Below are 25398 nucleotides of genomic sequence, written 5' to 3'. Positions count from 1 at the left end.
TTAGGTGATGTTAATAAAACTTCCCAAATGGTCCCCCAAGCAGCAGGAATGTTTCACTCCTCTGTGCTCAGCCAGGCTTCCTGTAGCTTAAAGAGCTGGAGGTTGTCCTGTCCAGCACAGCACCCAAAGAGTTAACCAAACCCAGTCCCAGCATCTTAATCTGGCAATTTAAAGATAAGCTAAACAAATAGCAGGGCTGCTCAGAGCCCCACTGAGCAGGGGAAAGGATCCTTATAAAGCATTTGCATGGTGTAAAGCAGACACAGAAGGAATCCAGCATGCCATTTCTGTCTGAACAGCCACTGCTGCCTGATTCAAACCAAGGGCTAGAGCCCATTTTCAGAGACAAAACTAACAGGGTTCACAGCTACAGCTTCTCCTGCTTTCCCTCTACACCCTCTTGATTTCACAGCCACCATGTCCAGTGCTTGATGCCCTGAAGAACCAAACAGCATCCAAAGAGAGACAAAGAAACCAATATCACCAGCTGGAAGACTTAAAGACCAACAAAATAAAGACGAGAGTGAAGTGGGGGAGATGTCTGGAAAATAAGTGTTTATTTATCATAAATACAGATCAGCTAGGTGTGCAGTTTATCCCAGACTCTCCAGAAAGCCACACAGTAGAAAGCTGCCTCCCAGTTACTTCCCTTTTTGCACAAGACCAGGATGAACTCACTTAGCCAGCAGCTCAGTGATCTTTTCTGCCATGGGATTGCACTGCCATGTTCCACCAACAGTATCTGTGTCTGCCAAAGGCAGCAAGCTGTCTCCATGCCAGCAAACTGCTCCTGCCTGGTCAGACCTGTAGGTTTCTTAACTAATTAATTGATTTTTCCAGTGCTTGTTCAGAGCACAAAGGTGAGCAGGGATTTTGTGGATAGGGGGGTGTATTCACAGACCTAACTGGGGATCTTGCTGCCAACATCTGTTTTGAGAAAGGCCATTTTTAGTAACAGTATGAAATGAGGCTCTTCAGGCTCATGTCAGAAATTTTGGGCACATTATTTAAGCAACAACGACTGGATTTTGTCCCCACTAAGAGCACTGCACTTTGAACAAGCTGATGATCTGATAATTACAGGTGGCTCCTCCCCGTGCAGGGAGGGCTGGATGTCCCCAGCACTGTCCCTGCCCTCTGCCCATGAACCTGTGCTGGACAGTGCCTGAGGCAAGATCAGCACAGAGTTCACCCTTCAGTCCTTGGGGCTCAGTTCTTCTCCAGGATTCTGGTGAGGAGCTCGTTCAGCCGGTTCACCATTGGCCTGGGATCCTCATTCAGTCCTGCTGCAATCATGGCATTCTCATAAATCTGAAAAAGAGAAGAAAGCACTGAATAAGCACCAAAGCAACCTGCCTGAGGGAGGGAATGTCCCTCCCAGGACCTGCATGCTGAAACCAAGAATGTCTTCTAGGGCACCTGCTAGGAAAACATGGACTACAAGTCCCAGAAATACCAGGGGCCACAGAAGGCTGTGACTCCTGCCCGCTGTAATGGGTCACCCTGTTCCCTGCCATGCCTGGTCTGCAAGCTGGTTCTGGGAGGGATGGTGCTGCTTCTGGAGAAGATCTGGCTCTCACCTGGTCAAGCAACATCTGGGCCAGATCAGGCTGACTGTCCTTCAGCTCGCTGAGCTTCTTAATCAGAGCATGCCTGTAACAGAGAGATCAACACTGAAACTTGCTGATTTAGGACACAGTGAGAAATTTACTTCCAGAATGAGCAGCTAAGTCACAGTGGGTCACCAAAGTCAACTTCCTTGCTTCTGTTCTGGGGGCTTCTCTCTTCTCTCCTATCTGTCCCTACAACCCCCATGGTCCCCAGAGGGCTGCACAGTGTGTGTGTGGGGCCAAGCAGCCTCACAGATTAAGGCTCTGTGGCACTGACTGCACTTAATGGGGAGGACTCTGCTAATTGGCAGCCTTACACTGCCTCCTCTCTGCCTCCACGTCTGAGAGGCTGCTGTGCCCCAGGCCTGGTGCTGGTGCTGTCCCTTACCCTGTGTTGATCTCCAGGGTGGGCTGCAGGAGCTGGGCTCGCTCCTCCTGGGTCTTGGCCAGCTGCTGCATGCGCAGGAAGTGGCGGGCAGCGCCCATCTCCAGCACGGTGATCATGGCAGGGTGCGTGTCCAGCCGCGTGGTCACCTGCATGGCATGGCACAACAGCTGTCAGGGCTGCCATGGACAGTGCACCTCCAGAATGGAAAAAGGTCACCCAAGGCTTGCAAGATCCCAATCCTGCCTTGCCCCAAATGATAGAGCCTGCAGTAAAATTGGCAGCCCTCAACAGGCAGCTACCATTCAAGCAAACACTCCGAAAAGCTTTCACAAATCAAGCAGAAGCGTAGGATGACAAACCCTTGATGTCCTCAACTCAGCACTTCAGCAGAACAATGAGACATTGCAAAATGAGACTTCCAAAAGACTCTTATCAATGTGGAAAGCCTGGATGTGTGGGGAAAGTCTGAGGACTTGAGTCTCCTCAGCACAGGTCTACACCAAGCCTCCACATGATTCATTCCCATCCCACAGGAGCTGCCTAAACCAGCAGGAAAGATGGGGGCTCAAATGGCCCCATAGTCCACAGGCAGTGGCTGCAGCTGGACCCAAAGCATTCCTTGCCAATACACCTTTCTAGTCCACAAGCAAGAAAAGTCACCAGCCTGTTCTGGTAACCTGAGCATTGACTGCAATATGGGCTTTGCTCAACACACACTGAGATGTGCTTCTTCTGCTGCCACCCTGACCAGCCAATGATAAATGCCAGCATCCACACACTTACACAGAGGAGGCACAGAGAAGAATGTCTTCCCACAGGGTCCAAAGAAAAATCTGTGGCAGCACATCCCCAACCACCTATTGTCCTTTTGCCCTAGATCATTACCTCTGTCTATCTCCTGTACTCAGTTAGCAGACACAGAATACCCACCTTCACCCCAGTGACTCGAGAGCCCAAGGCATTCCTCATCCAGGCCATCAGATCCTCAGCCTCCTTCTCTGTCAGACGTTCTCCAGCTGCCAGGGAAAGAGGGCACATCTGAGTGTGCATCTATACTGTGCAATGGACAATGAGCTGAGTTTCCACTCTTCCATTTCACACTTTCATTTATCATTTCTCTTGTGGGAATGGGAGTGCAGCACCACTCAGCACACACCTACACATCCTCATCCCAGACTGTGCCATACCTGGAGAGGGCAGCCTCATGCCTTGCCAGGGGCTACCTGCCTCTGTCTGGGCACCAGATATATGCATGGGGTTGAAATAAAATCAAGGCAACTCTACACATAACATTCCATTGAACTTTGATCATGTGAGATGAAACCAATCTGCAAAAACTCTGAGCTGCCTCAGACCATGAGAATGGGAGGGTGGAAGGCTCTTGCTCAGGAGCTGCAGGAGCAGGGGAGGAAGGTGTCCCCTCACTGCTTGCTCAGGGCAGTGTGCAGCAGGAGGGGACAGGGGAGCCTCACGGTACCTGGGCAGCTCTCCTCAAACTTCTCCTCCTTATAGTGATCAACAACAATGTCTGTCTCCACAGAGATCAGCTTCTTCTTGTCAAACTCCCGGAGGTGCAGGAGTGTCAGCTCATCAAACTGCTCATAGCAGAACAGCACCTGCGCCAACAAAGGGACACAACACGTTGTTTGGGATGTAACAGCATTCCCTCCTTCCCAAGGCAGCTCTGTACCAACCAGCAGGAACATCACACGGGAAACTCACAGGTTCAACCCCACAGTGACTGTCATTCAGGGCCTGACATGAAAGCAAACCCTTGGAGGGATTTGTTACCATGGGTGGCAGGTCTGCAGCTGAGCAAGTCCAGGGAAAGTGAGAACCAGCACTGACTCCAGCCCACAGAGGACAACTCTAACACAATTCCAGCCCTGCACAGCAGCTCCCAGCCTCCTGTTCTGGGGTCCAGCAAAGGTAGGAAACAGATATAAGAACCAAGTGTCTGTACAAGTACTAAATCACAGAATATGCTGAGTTGTAGGGGACCCATCAGGATCATTGTCCCAACTCTTGTCCCTGTGCAGCACACCCCAGCAATCCCTGTGTCTGAGAGCATTGTCCAAATGCTTCTTGAACTCAGACAGGCTTGGTGCTGTGAGCACTTCCCTGGGGAGCCTGTCCCAGTGTCTAACATCTCTGGGTGAAAACTCTCCTGATACCAAACTTAAACCTCCCAGCTGAGCTCCAGCCATTCCCTTGGGTCATGAGAGTGAAGAGATTGACACCTGCCCCTCTGCTGGCCCTTGTGAGGATGTTGAAGACCACAGTGAGGTCTGCCCTCAGTCTCCTTTCCTCCAGCAGAACAGACCAAGTACCCTCAGCCACTCCTCATATGGCTTCTCCTCCATGCCCTTCACCACTCCCATGGCCCTCCTTTGACACTCCTAACAGGTGAATGGTTTTGTTTGTTTAACCGTGTGACAGGTTCCTTCTGGCCTCATGCCACAGAGCAGAGGGGGCCAGGCAAAGGCACTGGGCTGGCAGGGCTCCATCACAGGCCTCAGTGCCCTGCTCAGCCCTGAGAGCCAGCCCTGACCACTGCTGCAGCAGCTCAGGGTGTTTCCCCACCTGTGGCTGTTGGAATTAATACCAATAGAGCCGGATGGAACTGCCTGGGCTCATCTGGCCCTTGCTGCTTGACCAAAGGCGGCAGCTGTGGTGGTTGCACCACAGAGACACCTTTGGCTAAGCTGGATGTTGCAGCTGGGCACTTGGGACAAGTCCACGCATGCAGGAGCTCAGGTTTACCTCTGGCTGAGAAGCTTAAGGCAAGGTGAAGGAAAGGAGTTGGGTTCTGCTGGAGGGTTTGGATCCAGAGCTTTATTCTGGCCCACAGGCCTCTGAATCCAGCAACAGCTCCAACAGAACTCCCTAAGCCTGTGGTTGCTGTGTCTTTTAACCCCAGGGAGAGGGGGAGGGAAGGGGTAGGGATCCCACCAACCAGGTAAGGGCGGGGAGTCTCAGGGGACAAATGACACCTGGATGGCCCAATGTCCCCAGGGCTGAAAGCCATCTTTTGAACTCTGCCAATCACTCGATGCCCTTCTGGAATGCTGGATTGACAGACAGCACTGAAGGAATGGTGATTGGCACCTGGGGAAGGACCGGGAAACTGAGGCAAGGTATGACATCACACTGCAACATGTGGCACCACTGCTCACCCACCTCCATGTCCTTCTTCTTCATGGCCTCGAAGTAGGGCGAGTGCTCGGCCAGGTGCCGGTTGGGGGCACACAGGTAGTAGATGTTCCTGCTGCCGGCCTTCATGCGCGAGCCGTACTCGCTCAGGCTGGTCAGCTGCCCCGCGGGCAGGGCTGATGACTCGAAACGCAGCAGCTTAGCTATGTCCTCCTGCAGAAACGTGCTCCTGTGAGAGCAGGCTCTGGGTCACTGAGCTCCACCCGACCCCTCCCAGTCCCAAGGATTCCTGTGCCTCTGGGCAGCCCTACAAAATGGCTCAGGGCATTCTGAATCGCTCCTTTCCTGCTCCAGATATTAAAGAGGCAGAAAAGTGATCTAGGGAGGATGTAGGTCAAGCTCTCCTGGAAATGGGAATTAGGCAACAAGAGGGGAAGGCCCATCTTTATTGCCTGTTGTAGGTGACATTGCACCAGAGAGGGCTTGTGACTGTGTTCACAGGGGTCTCATCCTAGGAAAGGGACGAGGATCTGACTCCATGTTTCAGAAGGCTTGATTTATTATTTTATGATATATATTATATTAAAACTATACTAAAAGAATAGAAGAAAGGATTTAACCAGAAGGCTAGCTAAGAATAGAAAAGGAAGGAATGAATGATAACAAAATCTTGTGTCTCAGACAGAGAGTCCGAGCCAGCTCACTGTGATTGGCCATTAATTAGAAACAACCACATGAGACCAATCACAGATGCACCTGTTGCATTCCACAGCAGCAGATAATCAATGTTTACATTTTGTTCCTGAGGCCTCTCAGCTTCTCAGGAGAAAAAATCCTAAGGAAAGGATTTTTCATAAAATGTGTCTGTGACAAGGGCTGACAACAGTGTGGGTACAGAGGAGTCTTAAAATAAATGGGAAGCAGCACCAGCCAGAAAGAGTGCAAGTTTAGGCACTAGAGAATCCACAGGTCTTGGCAGACCCAGGAACACAAGTTATGGGCATGCAGGCTCCATGGGAAGTAGCAGTCTCCCTCATCCCAGCTCATGGTAATCTTTCCCATCAGCCTTCAGTGTTTCAAGACTCATGGTACCTTGACATCCTGCTCTGCTATCGTGACAATCCCCTCTCTCATGAACATCCCATACTCCTCAAAGAATTTGGCATATTTCTCAGGGTCCTTCTTGCTCTGGTCAATGAAAAACTTGATCAACCTCTTCTGCAAAACATCACGGAGCTTCCTGCAGGAGGAACAAGCCTTTTTAAAGACACCTGCTAGAGCCAGACAAGACATTTTAGGTGAACATCTCTCTGTGCAGGGCTGTAGTGAGTCCACTGTCCCCTTTCCCTCCTCCTTGTATCTCAGTCCAGAGATACTCTTGCTTACCTGATCAGGGCACTCTCCTGCAGAAGCTCCCTGCTGAGATTCAGGGGTATATCCTCACTGTCCACAACACCTGGAACACAAAGCAACCCTTGAACAAGTGCCAGGCTCAGGAGGGCAGCCCCTGCCTCATCCCTGTGGAAGCCATTGTCCATAATGTGCCATTCCTGGTTGCACACACACCTCTAAGGAAGCGCAGCCACTTGGGCAGGATGTCTGCAGCTTTGGTTTGGATGAGGATTTTGCGGCTGTAGAGGGCAACGCTGGAGCCCATTTCCCTGCTGATGTCAAACATGGATGGCTTCTGCAGGAAAAGAGACAGGAGGTAACACCAGTGCAGCACACTGTGCAGGGTGCCCACATCACACTGTGGTATTCCCCACAATGCTGAACCCAATGAGAGCTGAAATCTTGGCTCTCTTCCCTAGGGACGCACCCAAGCCATCCCACCACTCCTCTCATGGCTCAGTAACCCAACTACCCTGCAGCACCAGCCCACTGCAGAGATACCCCACCCTGCAGCCACGTTTGCCTCCCTTCCCTAGGGATCTCTGCCCTTCTCCCCTCTCAGAGCAGCAGGGCAGATGCCCCAGTTCCAGGACAGCACACATACTTGCTCGGGCACGTAGAAGATGCTGCGGATGTTGAGGGGAGCGTCGGTTTTGTAGTGCAGGACGTAGCGGGGTTTGTCGTAGGCCTGCGCTATGAAGCGGTAAAACTCCTCGTGCTGCCACTCACCAATGTCCTTGGGCTCCAGCATCCACAGGGCCTGTGCAGGGGCAGGCAGAACAGGAGTTAAGGTGTTCTACAGCAGCTGTGTTAGGGAAAGTGCTGCATTCTCAGGGGCTCACTTGTAGCTAACAGTTATCCCAGCTGGACCACAGAAACCCCAGCTCCATGCTGTGAGCATTCTCAGGCTCATTGAGGAGAAACCCCACCAGGGAACCAACTGTGGCTGTGTTTGCAGTGAACTGATGCTGATGTGTGGAAAAGCACAAAGCCAAGATCCTGGATGAAGAAAAGGCATGAAATGGGAGCATAATGAGACTCAAGCTGTTGCTGTAACCCAAGGGAAAACAGACTTTCTGATAAGAAGATAAAAGTCCATGTCTCTGTTAAGGGCATTTCACCCCTTGCTCTACTACTGCTCTTCTCCAGGGAGTCTGTTCTATTGATTGTCAGGCAGAGAGAGCAAACAGCTGTCTAAAAGCTATTTCTGGTTTTGTAATTTAAGGGGCACAGCTAGAAAGCCTTTGGAACAGAAACACTATTATGCAGGAATCCAAATAAATAATCAGTGACTAATAACACCAATTACAGAACCTTAGAGAAATTCATGTGGAAAAATGTTTAAATACAGTCTTGAAAGTCTGTGCAGTCAGTGCCACATTCCAGGAAACAAAAAAGCCACACAAACGCTCTCTACCTGCTCTCTTAGGTGAGAAAGCTTTACACAATCAGAAGAGGACATGCTGGAGGAAAATGATTCATAGATTTCTGTTTTAAAGATAATTAATTTCTCCCAAGTGATGCCTGCAATTGGGCCAAGAACATCTAAGTGAAATGGATCTGGCTGCAGTACAATGCCAGTGGTCAGAAAATGCCAGCATCAAGCTAGGAGCTGGGAATAAGTCAGGCTGTGAGCTGCTGAAAAACCCCAACCACTCCCTGTGAGCTGCTGAAAAACCACAACCACTCTCTGGCAGTGGCTATTCCATGTAAAGGACAGAAAGAACTGCAGTGAGAGGTGTCAGCACACCAGCAATATGAGCAATCCCATCAGCACTAACACATCACATGGCTTGAACAGAATAAGCATCATAAAGCACTGAAATAATAATTTAGGACAAGGGAAGATACAGATCTTGCTGATCTCCAAGACTTTCCCATAATAAATGCAAAGAAGCTGTTGCAGTTGGATTGTCTCCTTTTGTTCTAATTAACTGATCACTTTAAGATCTGTGATACCCTGGACAATCCTCCCCTGATTCCAAGGACAGCTTTGTGCTGTTTCCAGTCTCCAGAAGAGCATTACAGAGGTTCATCTCCATGAGTGCCCTGCCTGTGGCCTCCACCTCACCTGTAATGTGTTAATTCTTCTCCCATTGAGGTACAGGGGGAAGCTGATGAAGTTGCTGTATTTTGTCACCACCTCTGGAATGGAAAGAAGACACAGAAGGGTCACCTTTGTGGAAACAACACAGCAGGAATTACCTTAGGAACAGCAGGTGAGAGGAGGTGCAGAAGAGGAAAAAACCTGTAAATTCACCTCCATCTGAGAGCCCCAAAAGACCCCAGGGGTAACAGCATTGCCCTCCTCTACTCACCCTTGACTCTGTCTTCATTTGCAAACTCTTTGCAGTCTTCTTTGAGGTGTATGATAATCTTAGTCCCAGCTCTGACCCCAGATGCTTCTGCAATCTCAAACATGCCTGAACTAGGATTAGAAACAAACACTGTGTCAGTTTGTGCCTCAGGTACACTCATGATAGCACAGAGAAATTGTTCAACTGAGAGCACACACAGCACTTCATGGCTGAGAGGAAAAGGCAAAAAATGCTCACTGTGCCTCTGAGAAACCCCAAAAACCCAGAGACCCCAGTCCCAGGACACACTGCTCTGCAAAGACACCAGCTACTGAAAACCCAAAGCATTCTTGTGGCTCAGTTTTCTCAAGAATTTAAAGAATGTAGTAAATTCTTTATTCTGAGGAAATTTTAAGGGGATGCTGCGCTTGTCACCCTCAGAAGCTCCAATTTCAACACGTCCAGCAGCCCACAGCTTTGCCATCACAGATGTTTGCAACTTCAAGCCAAAAGCAAAGGATGAGCACACAGCTGTGACCCACAGGGAGATGTGCCTGCAGCCCCCAGTGCTGCACAAGCTCTGCTCTCTGTGGGTGCCCCAAGCCAAACCTCAGAGGATGATCAGAGCAAGGAGGTTCAGTTGTCCCTGTTGTGTGGCCCCCTGAGCTGATTCCCTGCAGCAGGGATGAACAGGACAGGCAGGCACTCTGCCCACAGCATGGCTGCTCTGACAAACCGACCCTGCCCTTGCAGCTCCCACTCTGGCACATTTGGCCATGCTTTGTTACTGTGTGTAACTAGAGCAGGACCTAAAGCACTCAGCCAGGTGCTGAGAGAACACACAAGCCCTGTCCTTGCAGAGCTGTCAGGCCATGCCTGGTCTGCACACAGCCCCCCATGCTGCCCACCCCTCTCTGCAGCCTCACCCATCAGATGACCAGTGGTAGCCTGGGCTGCCTGGCTCTGCTGACTGTGAGAACACCTCCACTTTATCAGCCACCATGAAGGCTGAATAGAAACCCACTCCAAACTGGCCAATGATTTTACTGCTGGCTTCAGCCTGGCTCTGCAGAGCTTCCAGAAAAGCCTGCAGGAACAAAGGAGACACAAATCAGCACAGAGTGACTTCAGGCATTGCTGGAGGTTGTGATCAATGCCCAGCTGGGCTCCTCAGGCACTGCAGCCTGGCAGGCCAGCACCCTCACCCCATGCTCTGAGGAAGGTTCCCAAGGAAAAGGGTTTCTCACAGGGACTGCACCTCTGGAGAAGGGGAGCAGTAAAAGGAAAACAAGCAAGAGCTCAGTGAATCAGGAGCAGGAAACCTTAAAATGGTGTCTCCAGAGATGAAAACAAAAATCAGGTACACATGTACAACACCTTGCTGTGGGGACAGAGCTGCTGCTCCCCTGGACAGGGAGCAAATGCCAATGGGTGAGTGCCCCTCTGTAGGGATGGCTGGGCTGGAGGGTGTTTGGAGGGAGGGCAGTGGGTGCAGCAGTGCCACACACAGGGCCCATCAGCACTGCCTGGGCTCCCTGGGCCTCCCACAGCACAGCAGGCACCACTGAGAGCCAGGAGGCTCCACAGGCAGGTTTCACCTCCCAAAAGGGGTGTAATTTCACAGCTGGGCTCAGGGCCAAGGGACAAAACAGAATGAAAAATTACTGGGAGAACAAAAGTGGTTGTACCTGGAGAAGAGTTTTCTAAGGGAGGGGGAAGGGTCCTCATCCCAAGTTACCTTTGAGCCTGACCGAGCAATGGTACCAAGGTTAGAAATCAGCTCTTCCTGGGTCATGCCAATCCCTGTGTCCTGAAAAGAAACAGCAATTGCAGCTGAAATACCAGCAGAGAACCATTGCTCCAGCAAACAGCACCCAAGCAACTTCTGCCTCCAATTCCCACTCTCTCCTTCCCCTCTGAGTAGTAAATCCAACAGCAGACTTCCAGCTGTGACTCCATCTGCCCATGGCCAGGAACACAGAGGGCACAGAGCCCCAGGGGCAGCCACAGCTCCCCACAAACCCCCAGAAAGCTCAGAGACTCTGGCCATTTCTCAAGGAAAGACAAAACCATGCCAGGACAGGCTGGATTCTACATCCTCTAAAAAGCACAGGATGGCAGTGCAGGAAAAAGATGTGAACCCAGGCATGGCCCCACAGTGCCAGATGTCCTGCACAGAGACACCCTCCATTCCTGAACTGCTCTGAGGGGGAGCTGAGGAGCAGAGAGAAGCAGCTTGTTTGCAATCTGCAGATGTGGAACACTGGGAATGGGCAGCAGAGCAGCAAATCCCTCAACTCTCAGGTACTGCAGACCCTTGTCTGCAAGCCCTGTGCTCCATGGTGTGAGTATGAAGCTGCCAATGTCCAGCAGACATTACCATGGGAACAGCAGCCAAAATACAATGCACCAGCTACACTTTGTGATGCTCTGCCCAAGGTCCTTGTCACCCCCAGGTTATTCCAGAATTGCACTGCTGTATGCAGATAAACATCTCCCTGCAGCTCACACATGTCAGGCAGCAGAGCCTGCAGCAGCACCACCCAGACAAGGCTGCAGTAAGTCTCAAACCTGGCTGCAAACTTCAATTTGCATGACAGACCAAGGCAACAAAGGTAGCAGCAAATCCCAGCTAGAGATGGCCACCCTCTCACAAAAAATCTTTCCCTTTCTGTTGTCCAGTGTGTTTTCAGACTTGCTCCACACACATTTTCCACAGGAGCAAAGGGCAGCTTACTGCCCTCCAGGATACCACTCCCAAGAAAAAAGTGTCATTCCCCTTCTCAAATCCCAGCAGCTTCTCTACCCAACACAAGCATCCCAAGAACCCACAGTTACATGTTCTCTGAGACACTCACTGAGGTCAGAAGTAGCCAAGTGAGATGTGGTTCTCATTCCCATGAGGGATTCAGCTCTAACCTGTGAGCATGGTTATCACAGCTGACAGCAGCTGGCACATCCAGAGTGGGCTCACACACCCCCAGTGCCTTACCAGGGGTGGGATTTGGTGTGCAGGGTCAGCAACATCAGCTGCAACAGAGCTGGGAGCTGCTAGGTGGCTCAGAGGTGAGGAGCCAGAGTCACCTCTGCCACCCATGGAGCATTTACTGAGCTTGTTTCCACCAAAGTCAGTTAATGGCAGTATGGATTTCTTCATGCAGTGTTTAACTGCACTGAAGGATTGAACTGTTCAGCCTGTGAGGTGCCATGTGGGTAAGACATTTTCCTGCCCCCACAAGGCAGGGCACAGCAATTCCTTTCCCTTGGTTAAATCCAGTCAGGCCAGTCCTGGCTGAGAACAGGGATGATGCCCAGTACCATCTGAACAGTGAGAGATCAAAAGCCAAGGAAAACAAACAGCAGTATGGCAAAATCTCAGGAATCTGACATGGTCCCTTCCCCCAGGGAAGAAAAAGCCAGAAAGAACAGCTTTCAGCATCTGGTTCAGTTTTTCTTCATGCCAGACCCTGAACAGAACTCTGATCCACTTCTATTTATAGCACAGCATGTCATTCCCAAATTCCAGTGCGTTAAAAAAAAAAAAATACATCCTTACCCCATTAATTTATTGGCTATTGAATCCCTAATGCCCTGCCAAACTTACTGCAGAATGCTTAATGACAATTCCTGGAGACTGCTTTGATGAGGGTGAATCTCATGAACAAAGAAAGCAGAGCTGAAACAGCCAGGATGCTGACAGGGAGAGCAGAAAGTGAAGAGCCTGGCAAAGCAGACATTCCCTACTGCAGGAAAACACCTGGGTGGATTAGGATGAAGACACCCACCATCATTAGGATGAAGACTGAACCCACCCTTGCCATGTCCACATTTTCTGCAGCTGTCCTTTAGCTCCCTTCACCACATGGAGCTGCTCAGGGGAATGGGAATAAAGCAGCAGCAGAAGAGAGATGGGAGCTGAGCTCGGCAGAGCAGGAACTCTGCAGTCATGGGAGGCAACTGAACCTGGCCCACACAAGTTCTGGCAGCTCCAGCTCCATGAAATCCAAGGAAGCAGCTGGTGGAATTTCTGCTGCCCTTCTCACACTGCTCTGTGCTGCATCAGCTGCTGCTTGGCTGCTGGGCATCTCCACCAGGAACCACCATGGCATCACCCAACCTTCTACCCACCACCAAACTCCTGCCCACCACCATCAGCCTTTGCTCCACCCACAGCATTACAACTATCCTTCCCCTGCACACAGTTCTAGCCCTCCCTGCAGCCTGCAAGAAAAGCTTTACCAGGCTGACCACAGCCACAGGAGAGCTATCTGGAACAGCACAAAGCAAATTGTACCTGGGGCTTCTCAAATTACAAATGTGAGGGATATGCTCAGAGTTCCATGTGCCAGGTGTTTCTCTACAGCTTGGAGAGACCAAGACACAGAGTTCAGTGCACTGGCCCTTCATTAGCTGACTGTTAATTACAGAACACCTGCTGCAACCCCTCAGAACCACCACCTCCTCACCTGGGTGAATTTCTCCTCTGCTATTTCTCAGGGTGCACAGTAAAAATCCTCCCCAAACCATCCCTTATAAAAGACAACAAAGAGGCTGCAGACCTTCAGACTATGAAGGGCTGGTGGCCACAAGTGTTGAACTAAACTCAGTAACATTTACCCCAAAGAAACATCAGCTGAATTTAGTTTTTAGCACCTTTTTATGTGTGGAAAGCTCCAAGGTCCCAAAGCTGCTGCTGCCCTGCACCTTTGTGCCCTGTGTTCTAATCCTGTGGTGGGGGTGCTGGATGTTTGCAGAGACCTGGTGTGTAAGATTAGTTTAGCTTTGCTCATTACCTGAGCCCAATTTAAAGTTTTGCAGAGCTTCCTTACACCTAATAACCCCTTAAGCAGCCATTAACTGCTGCCTCTGCCATGAGTGCATTGCAAGGAATGCTCCAGGTTGGAGGTACCTGGCTGAACTATTGTGTCTTTCACTTTGCTTTGTTGCAAGACAAACACTTGAAACATTTATTTCAGTGTAAAACCTCAATGGGGCATCAGAAGAACACTGAGTATATTATAAAGACATGCTGCTTTCACCAGTTGATAAGGTAATAAAATCCCAAAATGTCTGATTAGCAAATGTGCCCATTGTTATTTAAATACCTTGATTAAAGACTTCAAATTCACAAGACCAGGACAGCAGCTGCACTAGAGCAACATTCTGGTTTAGAATCATTAAAGCATCTGCAGCAGCAGCACCCAGCAGATGAAAAGCCAGAATAAAACAGATGCCTGTGAACACGAGGTAATCTTGGCCTAGTACATGGAAGGTGTCCAAAGCAGAGAGCCTGAGCTTTCCTTTGCAAAACCACAGGCTCAGCCTCCACCCACCCAGGTCTAAATACCCACTGTCCAGGAAAGTACTGCCTTTCATCCACTTGGAATTTCCCAGTTTTATTCAGGATTTGCTCTGATTCTGCCGTGAAGAGAACTAAAGAATTGTGCACTTCCTTCCTTGGGCCACGGGTTATTTGAGATGTGTTTATACTTCTGGGTCCTGGGCTGATTTGTTAAAGATGATGCAACCACTGGAAGCTGTAGCCCACCCCTGCAATCTGTGGCACGTTTCTGTAGGTTTAATTGCACCTAAGACTTGCTAAAGTAGAGCCAGATTTACCCCTCTACCTCCACCTGCTTCCCCAGGCCCAAGTGGCACAGATGCTGCAGTGCAGGTTCCCCTCTGCTGCAGCCTGGTCCCACAGGGGAGGGGGACCTGCTCCCACCTGTCCCCAGCTTTGTGGGACACAAGGATGCACCTGCACTGACCTGCTACAGCCCAAACAGCCCAATCCTGACTGGAGCCCAGCCCCTGTTCCAGGCTGTTTGTGAGGTAGGAGAGATCTCAGCGGTACAGGGAGCTGTTGCAGGGAGGAGTGGTGTTTGCAGTCATTTTAACTCCTCCCAACACAGCAAACTGGTGATTTTGTGGTTTCACAGAGACTGATTTTGGATGACAGCACCAGAGAGATGAAAGCCCAACAAAGGGAACAGAGCAGCCCAAGCCCTGGCTGCTCCCCATGCTGGAACAGCAAGCACACTCCCTCCCCCAGCAGAAGCAGCCATCAGCTCTGTAAACACTTCAAACCATTTCCTCTAAACTGTCCTAGCCCTAAATTAAGCCTCAGCAAGGAGCAGGGCTGCAGCCCTGAGCTCACACATCACCACCAGCACAGCAGAACTGCACAGCTCCAACACCACCAAGTGCCTGTCACCTCCCTGTCACCTCATGCAGGTGCTGAAGGTGAGCTCTGTGCTCACAGAGCCTTGGGGTCTGTAAGAGGCTCTCTGTTCCCACCTCAAAGGGTCCAAAATCACATTGCTAAAGCCTCAGCATGTGGAGCTGCAGAGCTCTGCAGAGCTGTTCTCACTGGAAACACACCCCTCACATTTTCAAATGGATTTTCTTAACCACTCTGACCTTGCAGGCTGTGGCTGCTACAGATGGAGCTGTCCTAGAAACATGAGGCAGTTTGCAAAGGGATGGAGGAAATGGTGGAATTTGCTAAAACAACAGGACTTTGGTGAAGGAAGGGAGGTGGTGGAATTCAGTAACACATCCCTCTTAGCAGCTACCACACTGCAATGCTTAGGTGGAATATTCCTGCATGAGGACATCCACCAGAATTCTGAGTCTTGCTGTGCTTGTGCTGGAATTCAGTCCTGGCAGGGAACAAGGAGAGCTGCAGTCACTGAACAGAGATGAGAGCAGTCCTACACCAGATCTACACAACCCCCCAGGAATGTGCCTGTAATGGCCATCACACCTTACAGACCTGCCTGCTCTCAGCTCAATGAGATGCAAAGAGATGCTACAGGGCTTGGAAGAGAAGGGGAGAGATTCAGCAGACCCAAAGGCACAGAGCACCATGAAGATCTGAGAAGGATCCAGGGGTCAGAGTGAGACAATGGGACCCTTCTAGGAATAAAAAAGAGGCGACCCTTGCCACAGGTCATCTATGAGGGACCTGCTGCCTCTTTTTTCGTGGGTCCTGGTAGGTACAGAAAACAAAACAGTGGCAAAGGGAAGATCCATCTCTGCCTCAATCACTGCAGCAAGCTTTCTTTCACCTTTGCATTCCTGAAAGGCAGAGAAATGTTCTGAATGATGTTTGCTCACAGTAATCATTGTATGCAGTTTGCTTCTTCAAGAAGTTATTTATAACCCCATGACTGGAGGTAAGGAGCTTTTGGCACTCTGGAGAAGGCAAAGCTATTAAAGAGATTGGAGCAGCGTTGTTCTCACTGCTCCCCACAGCCCAGGACTGCTGCAGTTAAAAGCTTCCTGGTTAAGACTCATTTAATGGCATTAGAGAGGCACTGGCAGCCAGGCAGGGGGTTATAAAATCCCAATCCTTAACCCATCTGACTGGGATGGCATCACAGGCACCCTGCAAGGTGGGCAAGCAGCTCTCCAGCCAAACTGCCAAACAAGGGGAGAGCTCCCACAGGGACAGGGCAGGAGAGGCAACAATGTCTTGATGGAGTCAGATGCTTTGTGTCCACTACAACCTCAAAAGGGAAAGATGAAAGGCAGGAATGACCCCCTGCCTGGGGCTAAGTGAGGGCTCCTCAAACAATTGGTGTTAACAGGAGTCAGAAATCTGCAACAGTGTGACAGGAATAGCAAAGCCCCTGCACCATAGTTTGAGAATCTCTGCTTGGTGACTGTGGTGCCCACTGACAAGCACCAACTTCCCCATGGCAACTGCAGCACTTGCTCTGCAGAGGAACAGAAATATAAAATAACTGTGCAGCCTCCAACAGCCCCCTCTGCTTCTGTCCCACATGAAAAATATCAGCCTGTGTGCTCTGTCTGTGCCACATCTCCCCTGGACCTGCCATGGTCCCTCAGGGCTGCCTGCTTCATCCTCCTCCTCCCCTGTTCTCCCAGGAGTGTCCACAGCCACACTCATGGCTGACAGCTCCACAAGAAAATGACCAGTTTGCCTTCTTAACATTAGGAACTCTGCCAAGAAAACACCAAAACTGAGGCTCAGCCTCCCACCCTGGACAAGAGCCACCAGCAAGATCAAAGTACAGAGAGAAGGCCCAGCCCCACACTGAGGCCCACAGGTGACTGCTCTTACAGACTGTCTCCTCCCAATCAGCATTTTGTCACCAGCAGGGACAACCAACACCTGGGCACAGGGGAGTGCTGGGCTACTGCCCAAATCCACAGTGCCAACTGTGCCTGAGGGCAGAACCTCAGCAGGAGCTGGACTCAGCCTGTCCTGGAGCAGGAAGAGAGAGAGACAGGCAGGACTGGGAAGTTCTTCTCACTACATTTATTTCCCTTCACCGAGGGGAGAGAGAGGTCTGCAAGCAAACCATGTAACACCTCAGACCTAAGGAGGTGCATGAAAACCTCCCCAAAGGTCAGGAGGAAACCAGATTCACAACTTAGCCACTAGTGAGAAACTCACACAACCTGGGAAGTGCACTGGGCAGGGGTAGAGGGAGAAAAGCCACTGGTACTTCCCAACAGGGAAAGAAGGAGAAAAGGGAGAAATGCCACTGGTACTTCCCAACAGGGAAAGAAGGAGCAGCAAATTTTCCTATGGTTACAAGTGGAGAGCAGACAGCATTGCTGGTTTCTCATCAAATCCTGAGGTTACACCCTCATGAACCAGAGCTGAGGACAGAATATTTGGGCAGGCCTGGGGACTGTGCTGCTGCTGCTCAGCTTCCAGTGACTCCCCACAGGACACAGGGCAGTGGTGAGAGCAGCAGGGAATGACACCCTGTCGCAGACATTTTTTCATAGAAATCCTTTCTTTGAAACTTGTTCATCTTCTGGGAAGCTGAAGCCCCAGAAAGAAAATGTAAACAATGATTATCAGCTGCTGTAAAGTGCAATAAGATGCACCTGTGATTGGTTCATGTTCCATGTGTACAATTAAAGGCCAATCACAGGGCAAGCTCTCTAGAACACAGTGACAGAGAACTCTCTTGTTTTTAGCTTTTCTATGCTATTCTTAAGTTAGCAGCCTCTGCAACTTCTCTCCTTATTCTTTTTAGTATAGTTATAATATATTATATATCATATATCAATAAATCCAGCCTTCTGATCATCAAACAAAATTCTCATCCTTCTCTCACCCTAAAAACCTCATCAAGTTGCTGTAATAACACCCTACCTGGATGGTGATGGTTCCCTTTGCAGGGTCTGTCTGCAGGTGGATCTCCAGCTCCGGCAAGGCTTTCCCCTCCGCCATCAGGCGGTGCCGCAGCTTCTCCAGCGCGTCGCTGCCGTTGGAGATCAGCTCCCGGATGAACACCTGGGCACAGACACAGCCTGAGCCTGCAGCCTGCCCTGCCCAGCCCTCCCAGACACCTGGGAGATCACTGGCTCCCACAAACTGATCCCAGCTCCCCAAACTGTGCTTCCCCATCATCTGCCAGGAGCACACTTTGTCCAAACTCCGTGTGAAACTCCACAGGCTCAAGGCTCAGAGTCACTTGGCTATCCCTACAAACTTTTCCAAAAAGACATTTCCAAGGTGTCTTAAGAAAACATCATTCAAGAAAGCCTGACATGAAAGCTCAAGACTCACTGGGAACTGAAGTTATTCTCCCAGCTCAATCATTTTGGATGTATCCCTTGACAGAGATGGGGCTTTGCCAATAGAAAGTGTCCCAGCAAATTAAGGGTGCCTTACCTCTTTCTCTGAGTACAGGGAACAGGCAACAATGTCCAGCAGTTTCTTTGTTTCAGCCTGGAACTCATGTTTAGAGGCTGCACCTGGAATAAAGGGAGGGTTGGGGTTACTCAGCTTGGAGAAAAGAAAGTTCAGGGAGCACCAATAGCCCATTCCAGGGCCTAAAGGGGCTCCAGGAGAGCTGGAGAGGGACTTTGGACAAGGGCCTGAAGTGACAGGACAAGGGGGAATGGCTCCCACTGCCAGAGGGCAGGGTTAGAAGGGATGTTGGGAAGGAATTGTTCCCTGTGAAGGTGCTGAGGCCCTGGCACAGGGTGCCCAGAGCAGCTGTGGCTGCCCCTGCATCCCTGGCAGTGCCCAAGGCCAGGCTGGATGAACAAATCTGTACAGCCACCCCTGCAGGCAGGGAGCTGTGCCCAGAGAGAGAAATCTCCTCAGAAAAAACTAAAACTACAAAACATCTCAGCTGAAAGACCTTGGCCTTTTAAAAATAGCAAGGGGCATTAGAGAACTCCTTCTTCCTGCAAAAGGCATTAGAAAACTCTGGTAAAAGCACAGGGAAAAGCCCAAGTGCCACATTGCCTGTGCCATGCCTTGCTGGTGAGGATGTACATCCCCCAGGGATGGGATGAAGCTGGAGTGTGGGCAGCACACCAACCCCACCAGGGACTTCATCCTGGCAGTCTCAAAAGTACCTCCAGAAAACCACAGAGGCAGAGTTCAGATGTTATTTCTGTGCTGGAATAACTCACTGCTCAGCCTGCTTTAGAGCAGCTGTCCCTGAAGCTGTGCAAAGCAATTCATTCTGCCCAAAGGGCTGACACCAGGACTCTCACCACACCTCCATGATCCACAGCAATGACCTGGGCAGGCACAGCTTGCTTCTGGGACGGAAAATTCTTTTCAGCCAATTCCAGTGCCTGTGGAGCCTCCACACACACACACACCTGACCATCACCTGCCTGGCTGTGCCATGGATGCAGTCCTGATGTCCCTGTTCCTCAGTAAAGGCCATGCTGACCTCCACCCCCAGGGTTTGGGAGGTGATGGTGCCACACAGATGGAAGGGATGTGGTGAGCAGCACCTGCACTTCCTCCAGAGGCAGCAGCACTGCTGAGCAGGGCTCACCTGCCCCACACCTTGACCCAGGAGCACCCCAAGAGCATCCCCACATGTGCCAGGCCCACCTTTCACGCTCTCTGTGCTGCTGATGATGGTGTGCAGGGGCTCCTCCTCCTTGCTCTCTGCTGTCTGTGTGCTGTACATCCTGACAGCAGCAGTGCTGGAGGCAGGAACATGGTGCTGGAGGTTCCAGCGGTGGATAATTTGTCTTTGCAGACATGCTGCTCCTTTTGCTAAAGACACAAATGAAGATATTTCAATACACATCACAAGTCCAGCACCAACAGGAGCACTCCCCAGAGGTCCCACCTAGGTAGTCCCATGGGAGTTACACTGTCTGAACAGCTCCTTCACCATCCAACTCCCTCCATTCCCCTCCAGAACTGCCTTCACTGCATAAAAAGGACAAGCTGCTACTTTGGCTCTTCTGAATTAAGATTTTATCCAGAAGATGACAGCTAGCAGCTTTCCCACTGAATTAACCAGGAAGAGGCAGTCTGCAGCTTTCACTGCTGTTTCCTCTCACATCACTGCCTGTGAAAATATAAATTGGCAATAAATATTTGGCCTTTGACTGTCCAAGCACAGGGATTACACCCCACAACAAAGCTGGGTCCAGGACAAGCAGCACATGCAGCAGCAGCAGTGCCACCAGTCCCAAAATCAGTGGGGAAAATGAGACCAGTGAGGAAATGGCACAACCCCCTTAAGGTCAGGGATTCCCAATTCTCCTCCTTTCATTATGCCCAGGTGAACCCAACAGTTTTCTCTCTGTTGGGGGATGAATCAAACCAAACCTGGTCACAAAAGGAGCATTGCAGCACCACAGACCTCTGTCCAAAGCCTGTTCCTTGGAGTGATTCCTGAAGTGCTGGGAGAATGCCAGAGCAGGATCCCAGAGGGTGCAGACCTGACCCTGCAGCTGCCCTGGGGAAGGCAGCACCTTGGCCAATGAACACCAACAGGCTGGATGGTCTGGGAAGTACAGGAGGGGCCAGGACAGCCTGGGCAGAGCCAGGAGAACGTGGATAAGCAGCACAAGTGGCTGGAAGCAGTGACAAGCTCAGGTTTTCCTTCCAGCTCACTCTGTGCCTGTTGGCTGTTTCATCCAGCAAGGGAAGGAGGCAAACCCTAGAGCTGACATTCTCAAGGGGTCCTTCCTTCAGATGACTGGGGACAAAAACAGCCAAACACCAAACCCCATCAGTATGGTGAGAGTCCCAAAGCACATCTGTGACCTCCCTGGACACAGCTCCCAAGGCCATCCCCTGCCCTCCAGGCCAGCTGAGGGAGCTCAGTCCCTCCTGAGCCTTCCTCCACCCTGCCACAGCCCTCGAGTGAACTCTGCATTGCAGCCTCTTCACCAACATCCCTCATCCTCAGGCTCAGGCTCACTTCACAAGTGCTCTGCAAACCTCCTGCCCCCCACAGCAGGTCCTACAGTCAGTGTGGCCATCAAGAACAGGTCTTGCTCCTCCAAACCATCATGCTGGGCTCTCACCTGCTCCAGAGCAGGTGAACATGAACCCCTGAGCTTTAACAGCACTTCTGTCTCCTGCACCTCATCCTCAAGAGCTGACAGAGGAGGCTGTCAGTCCTCATTCTTCCTCCTCCTCCTCCTCACAGAAAGCTTTGAATCAAGATCCACTTCTCCAGCCAGAAGCTTGAATGACTCCCCAGTCATTCTGCCCTTAAAGAAAAGAGCCCACAAATAGTTCTAAATGCATCTGAACACCTCCCACACACATTACTGTGCTCTGCGTCACAAACAGCTCTGCTGCATTATCACAGGACACCTTCTGCACCTCCCATTCCTCTGCCTGCACTGCCTGGGAAGTGGCACACAGCCCTGGCTGAGGTGGAGAGCAGAGAGCACTCCCTGTCCAACCCCTCAGCTCCAGAGGGGAAGGGCCTGCAGCTCAGGGTTTATATCTGTTTTATACTCATTTTATGCTGGGTGCTGTAGGATACTGCACTGTATGTAAGCACACACACAGATACACACACACCTCCCAAACAGCAGAAATAAAAGAGAATTTTGCTCCTTCTCTGATTCCATGATCCAAAAAAGACACAGAGCAGCAGCAGCCTAAAACCTTACGTTCACTTCTATCATCAGATGTCCAGGCAGTAAAACCCCATAGCCCACACAGGTCACCCCCAGCCCACGAACACCAGCTCTAGAAACCACAGCTGCTTATAATTTTATTTCTGGCTATTTATAATTGTTGATGTATTCACATTTTTTGCCTCCCTACCTCCAAAGCACAATAATAAATCACCAGCCATCAATTCAGAAGTTACTGTCAGATTTGTGCAATGTTTGGTTTTATCATCCTTAATTAGCAGCCTGTCCCCTGGCAGGGAGACACAGCTCATTAAATACAAACTGCTGCACCTTCAGCCCATTTCCCTCTTGAGAGTCCTTGCCTGGAGCAAGGGAGCAGAAAAGGCTCCTGGCTGTTCTGGGTTGCTATAAAACCACAATTATCAGCACACAAGAGCTATTGAGAAGCACCTGCTGAGGTAACAGGGGATGTGCTACTCATAATGAGCCTCAGAAACAAATTCCTAAGCCCAGGTGACAAAGAAGGAATGGCTCTTGCCCCAGATATGCACTGTGATGTGTTGGGGCAAATCAGGGCTTTTGATAGTGAGTTAGTCAAATGTGGAGCTTTAGCACAGCCCACACCCCTTCCTGTTCCCCTCACTGCACTGTGAGGGTGGAGAAACCCCCACTGCACCCCAAATTCCACCTCTCTGTGATCCCAGGTGATCCCAGTGTGCCCACGGCCACAGACCTGCCTCACACACTCACAGCAAAGCCCTCAGGGGCTCCTTTCAATCCAGACCCCTCAGTGATCCCCCAGGAACACAGCCCAGCCTCTCCTGGAAAAGCCCTGCAGTGAGCAGAGCCCAGCAGCAGGCAGAGATTCATGGTGGGAAACCCTGCACAAAGCATTTGTGGCTCAAAACAAAAGAGAAGAATTTGGGTCAGCAGGAGCCCGGGGAAGCTGGTGCAGGAAAAAGCTCCAGCAATTAAACACTCCCAGCTGAGATCTCCTCACACAAAAGGGCTCCTGAGCTGGGCACCACGTACCAGAGAATGTGGGGAGAAGAGAATTCCCTGCCTGACCCACTCACACCAACACAGCTCCCAACAAGCTCTGCACCAGCTCCAGCCTCTGAATTGAAGCAAACACTGCAGCTCTGCCCGGTGAGGGGAGGGAGGGCTGTGCCTGCAGCCAGGACAGCCCAAAGCAGAATCCTGCCCCTCCTTCTTATCCCCACCCCACACAGCCTCTGCTCACTGTTTCTCCCCTGAGGGCTGAATGACAGCTTAAGGGATAGAACTCAGCTCTGCTGCAGGGTCTGGCCCACCAGAGGCAGCAGCTTTGATTCCAGACATGGATGCTAACAAGGCTCTGGGGATTTCTGTAGAGGAAGAGCTGGATTGCCCAGAAACACCCAAGTGGCACTCTGTGACACAATAAACCTGACAACCCGACCCTGAAAGTGACCCTATTTGTCACACAATTTCCCCTGTCACGTTTTCTCTTCATAACCTGCAGGGAAACCACAGACCACAGCAACAACACACAGATCTGTCACTTAGGGGCCAACAAGATAAGGGAACACAGCACGGGCTGCTGACAGGCAGGACACTGCTCAGCATGCCTCAGTTAATGGCAGCTCACAGGCACATTTCCAGTGCATGAGGGCCTTGACAAGGGAGAACATCCCATAACTGAAGTCTCAGGGTTTGGGTTTTCTTAGCACTAACTCCTGTCAGTTGTCTGAGGTGAAACTCCAAGTGCACCCCTGGCAAACACAAACCCTTCAGGCTCATCTGGAAAGATCCCTGGCAGTGACTGGCCAGAGAAGAGCAACACTGCTGCTGCCTTCTGCTCTCATGCAGGTGCTTCTCTCTGCCTCCTGCTCTCACACAGGTGCTCCTCTCTCTGCCTCCTGCTCTCCTGAAGGTGCTGGGCTGTGCTCCCTGTGTGAGCAGGGACGTGCACCAGGACATGACACCCGATGTGAATGTGCTGTACAGCCTGTATGAGCCAGCAGGTACCTCTGGATGTCCTGCACACCCTAGAAAGGCCAGGAGATAAACTGGGAGTGCTGTATGGATCAGGACATAAACATGGATATATTACACACCCCTTGTCAAGCCAGGGCATGAGCCTCACGGTGCCGCACGAGCTGAGCATGCTGTACACCCTGTATGAGCCAGGACATGGCCCTGGCGCCGCTGCTGGCCCTGAGCTCGCTCCCTGCCCCGCACCAGCCCGCGCTATTCCCTGCACAGCCCCAGGAGAACTCGCCCCTCCCCGGGAAGGAGCGCTGGGCGCTCTCGGCTCAGCTCGCCGGGCGCTGTGCGCGCTGCCGGGCCCGCGGCGGCAGCAGCCGAGAGCGACCGGGCGCTGCCTGCGGGACGCGGACCCTCCGCACCTCCAGAGGACGCGCAAGGCCGAGCGCAACTCCGGGCAGGCGCGGCCGTCCGGGCCGAGCCATGGAGGTCCGGCCGCCCCCTCAGCGCGGGGCCCGCGCCCCTCACGCCGCCCGTCCCCCCCCCTCACCTGCGGGCGGGCGCAGCCGGGGCGCGGTCCCGGAGAGCCGCAGGGCCGCGAGCAGACACCGCCCGCCCCGCGCCGCCGCCATGCCCGCGCTGCCCTCCCGCCGCGCCACCTGATGACGTCACGGGGCGGGGGCGCGCCCAATCCCCCGCGCGCGGGCTGCGCTTGACGCGCGCCTGGTGACGTCAGGCGGCCCCTCAGCCCGCGCGCTGCTACCCTCAGGGAGGGCTCCCCACGGGTCCCCTCACGGCCCGAGCGAGCTTCACAGGGGACACCGAGGTTCGGTCCCCTCACGGCCCGAGCGAGCTCTACAGGGGACACCGGAGCTCTGTCCCCTCACGGCTCGGGCTCTGTTCCCTCAGGGCCCCGCCTGGGTCCCCTCACGGGGACGTTTCCAGGACTCTGCCTAGAGGTCAGACACCAAGCTCAAGACACCATTGCCAAACCGCTCCTATTGTGATTGTTCAAATCCCGTTCGTGTTTCTGAGGACTTGTTAGCAAAGGAGTCCGACACAGGTTACAAACGCAGCCTGCTCTCCCTGTAGGACCCCCCTCGGGGTATCTCACAGTGAGCCCATTCCATGGGACGGCCTGCGGCAGGAGCCCAGCAGTCACAGCCTGCAGAGCTCAGGGCACCGTGGCTCTCTCCCTGTTTCCCCACAGAAGGGGCTGAGGGCCGAGGAGAGGCTGCGCCGGGCTGGGAGCAGCCCTCAGGAAGCCCCTGTGTGCCACACCTTTGCCGGGCACCCTGCTCGGCTCTGAGCCAATTGTTTATCATCACATTTTCCCATTTCTCTCAAACTCCTCATCTCTCAGGGCTGTTTTAGCGTACATCATCGAGATCTAAGGGGCCGAGGTACTGGACAAAGGCTTTGGATGGGATGTGGGTGAGCGAGGAAATGAACCACTCTGGTGAGAGCCGAATTTGAAACGTGTGTGAGAGCAGAGCCTGGCCTTGATGAACACCACAGCCAAAACTAAAAGATGCAGCAGGTCTCTTTTGGTGAGCACTAACCACTTCCAGACCGAGGAGCTGTCAGGAGGGAACCGTGCCCACCGAACAGAGGCAGCTTTGTAATCCCAGGCCCGGGGAAGCTCACTGGAAAGCTCCGTGTGCAATTCACTCGTGCTTGCAGCTGATCTTTTGGGACCACACCGAGCCGAGTGTTGTGTGGAGGTTCATATCTGAAA

At 51.8% G+C, this 25398-nt stretch overlaps 1 protein-coding gene across 1 annotated transcript; it reads right to left on the bottom strand.

The window, feature by feature from the left end:
* Nucleotides 1–540: 540 nt before the first annotated feature.
* TRAP1 (TNF receptor associated protein 1) lies at nt 541–24294 on the bottom strand. Its single transcript, XM_054270736.1, has 18 exons — nt 24211–24294; nt 19690–19857; nt 18502–18584; nt 17980–18120; nt 10579–10650; nt 9767–9927; nt 8862–8971; nt 8615–8688; nt 7148–7303; nt 6718–6838; nt 6538–6607; nt 6244–6391; nt 5179–5364; nt 3476–3614; nt 2929–3014; nt 1999–2144; nt 1581–1653; nt 541–1311 (listed from the first exon to the last, which is right to left on the bottom strand). The coding sequence occupies exons 1-18, from the start codon at nt 24290–24292 to the stop codon at nt 1210–1212; spliced, it is 2118 nt and encodes a 705-aa protein (XP_054126711.1). The 5' UTR covers nt 24293–24294; the 3' UTR covers nt 541–1209.
* Between the last annotated feature and the right edge of the window lie 1104 nt (nt 24295–25398).

This window comes from Melozone crissalis, unplaced genomic scaffold (genome assembly GCF_028551555.1).
Source record: "Melozone crissalis strain CALT ecotype California unplaced genomic scaffold, PUWL_Pcris_2 ptg000012l_1, whole genome shotgun sequence".
In the NCBI taxonomy this organism is placed as follows: domain Eukaryota; kingdom Metazoa; phylum Chordata; class Aves; order Passeriformes; family Passerellidae; genus Melozone; species Melozone crissalis.
The sequence above is the reverse complement of the archived record's forward strand: the minus strand, read 5'-3'. Positions and strand labels throughout refer to the sequence as shown.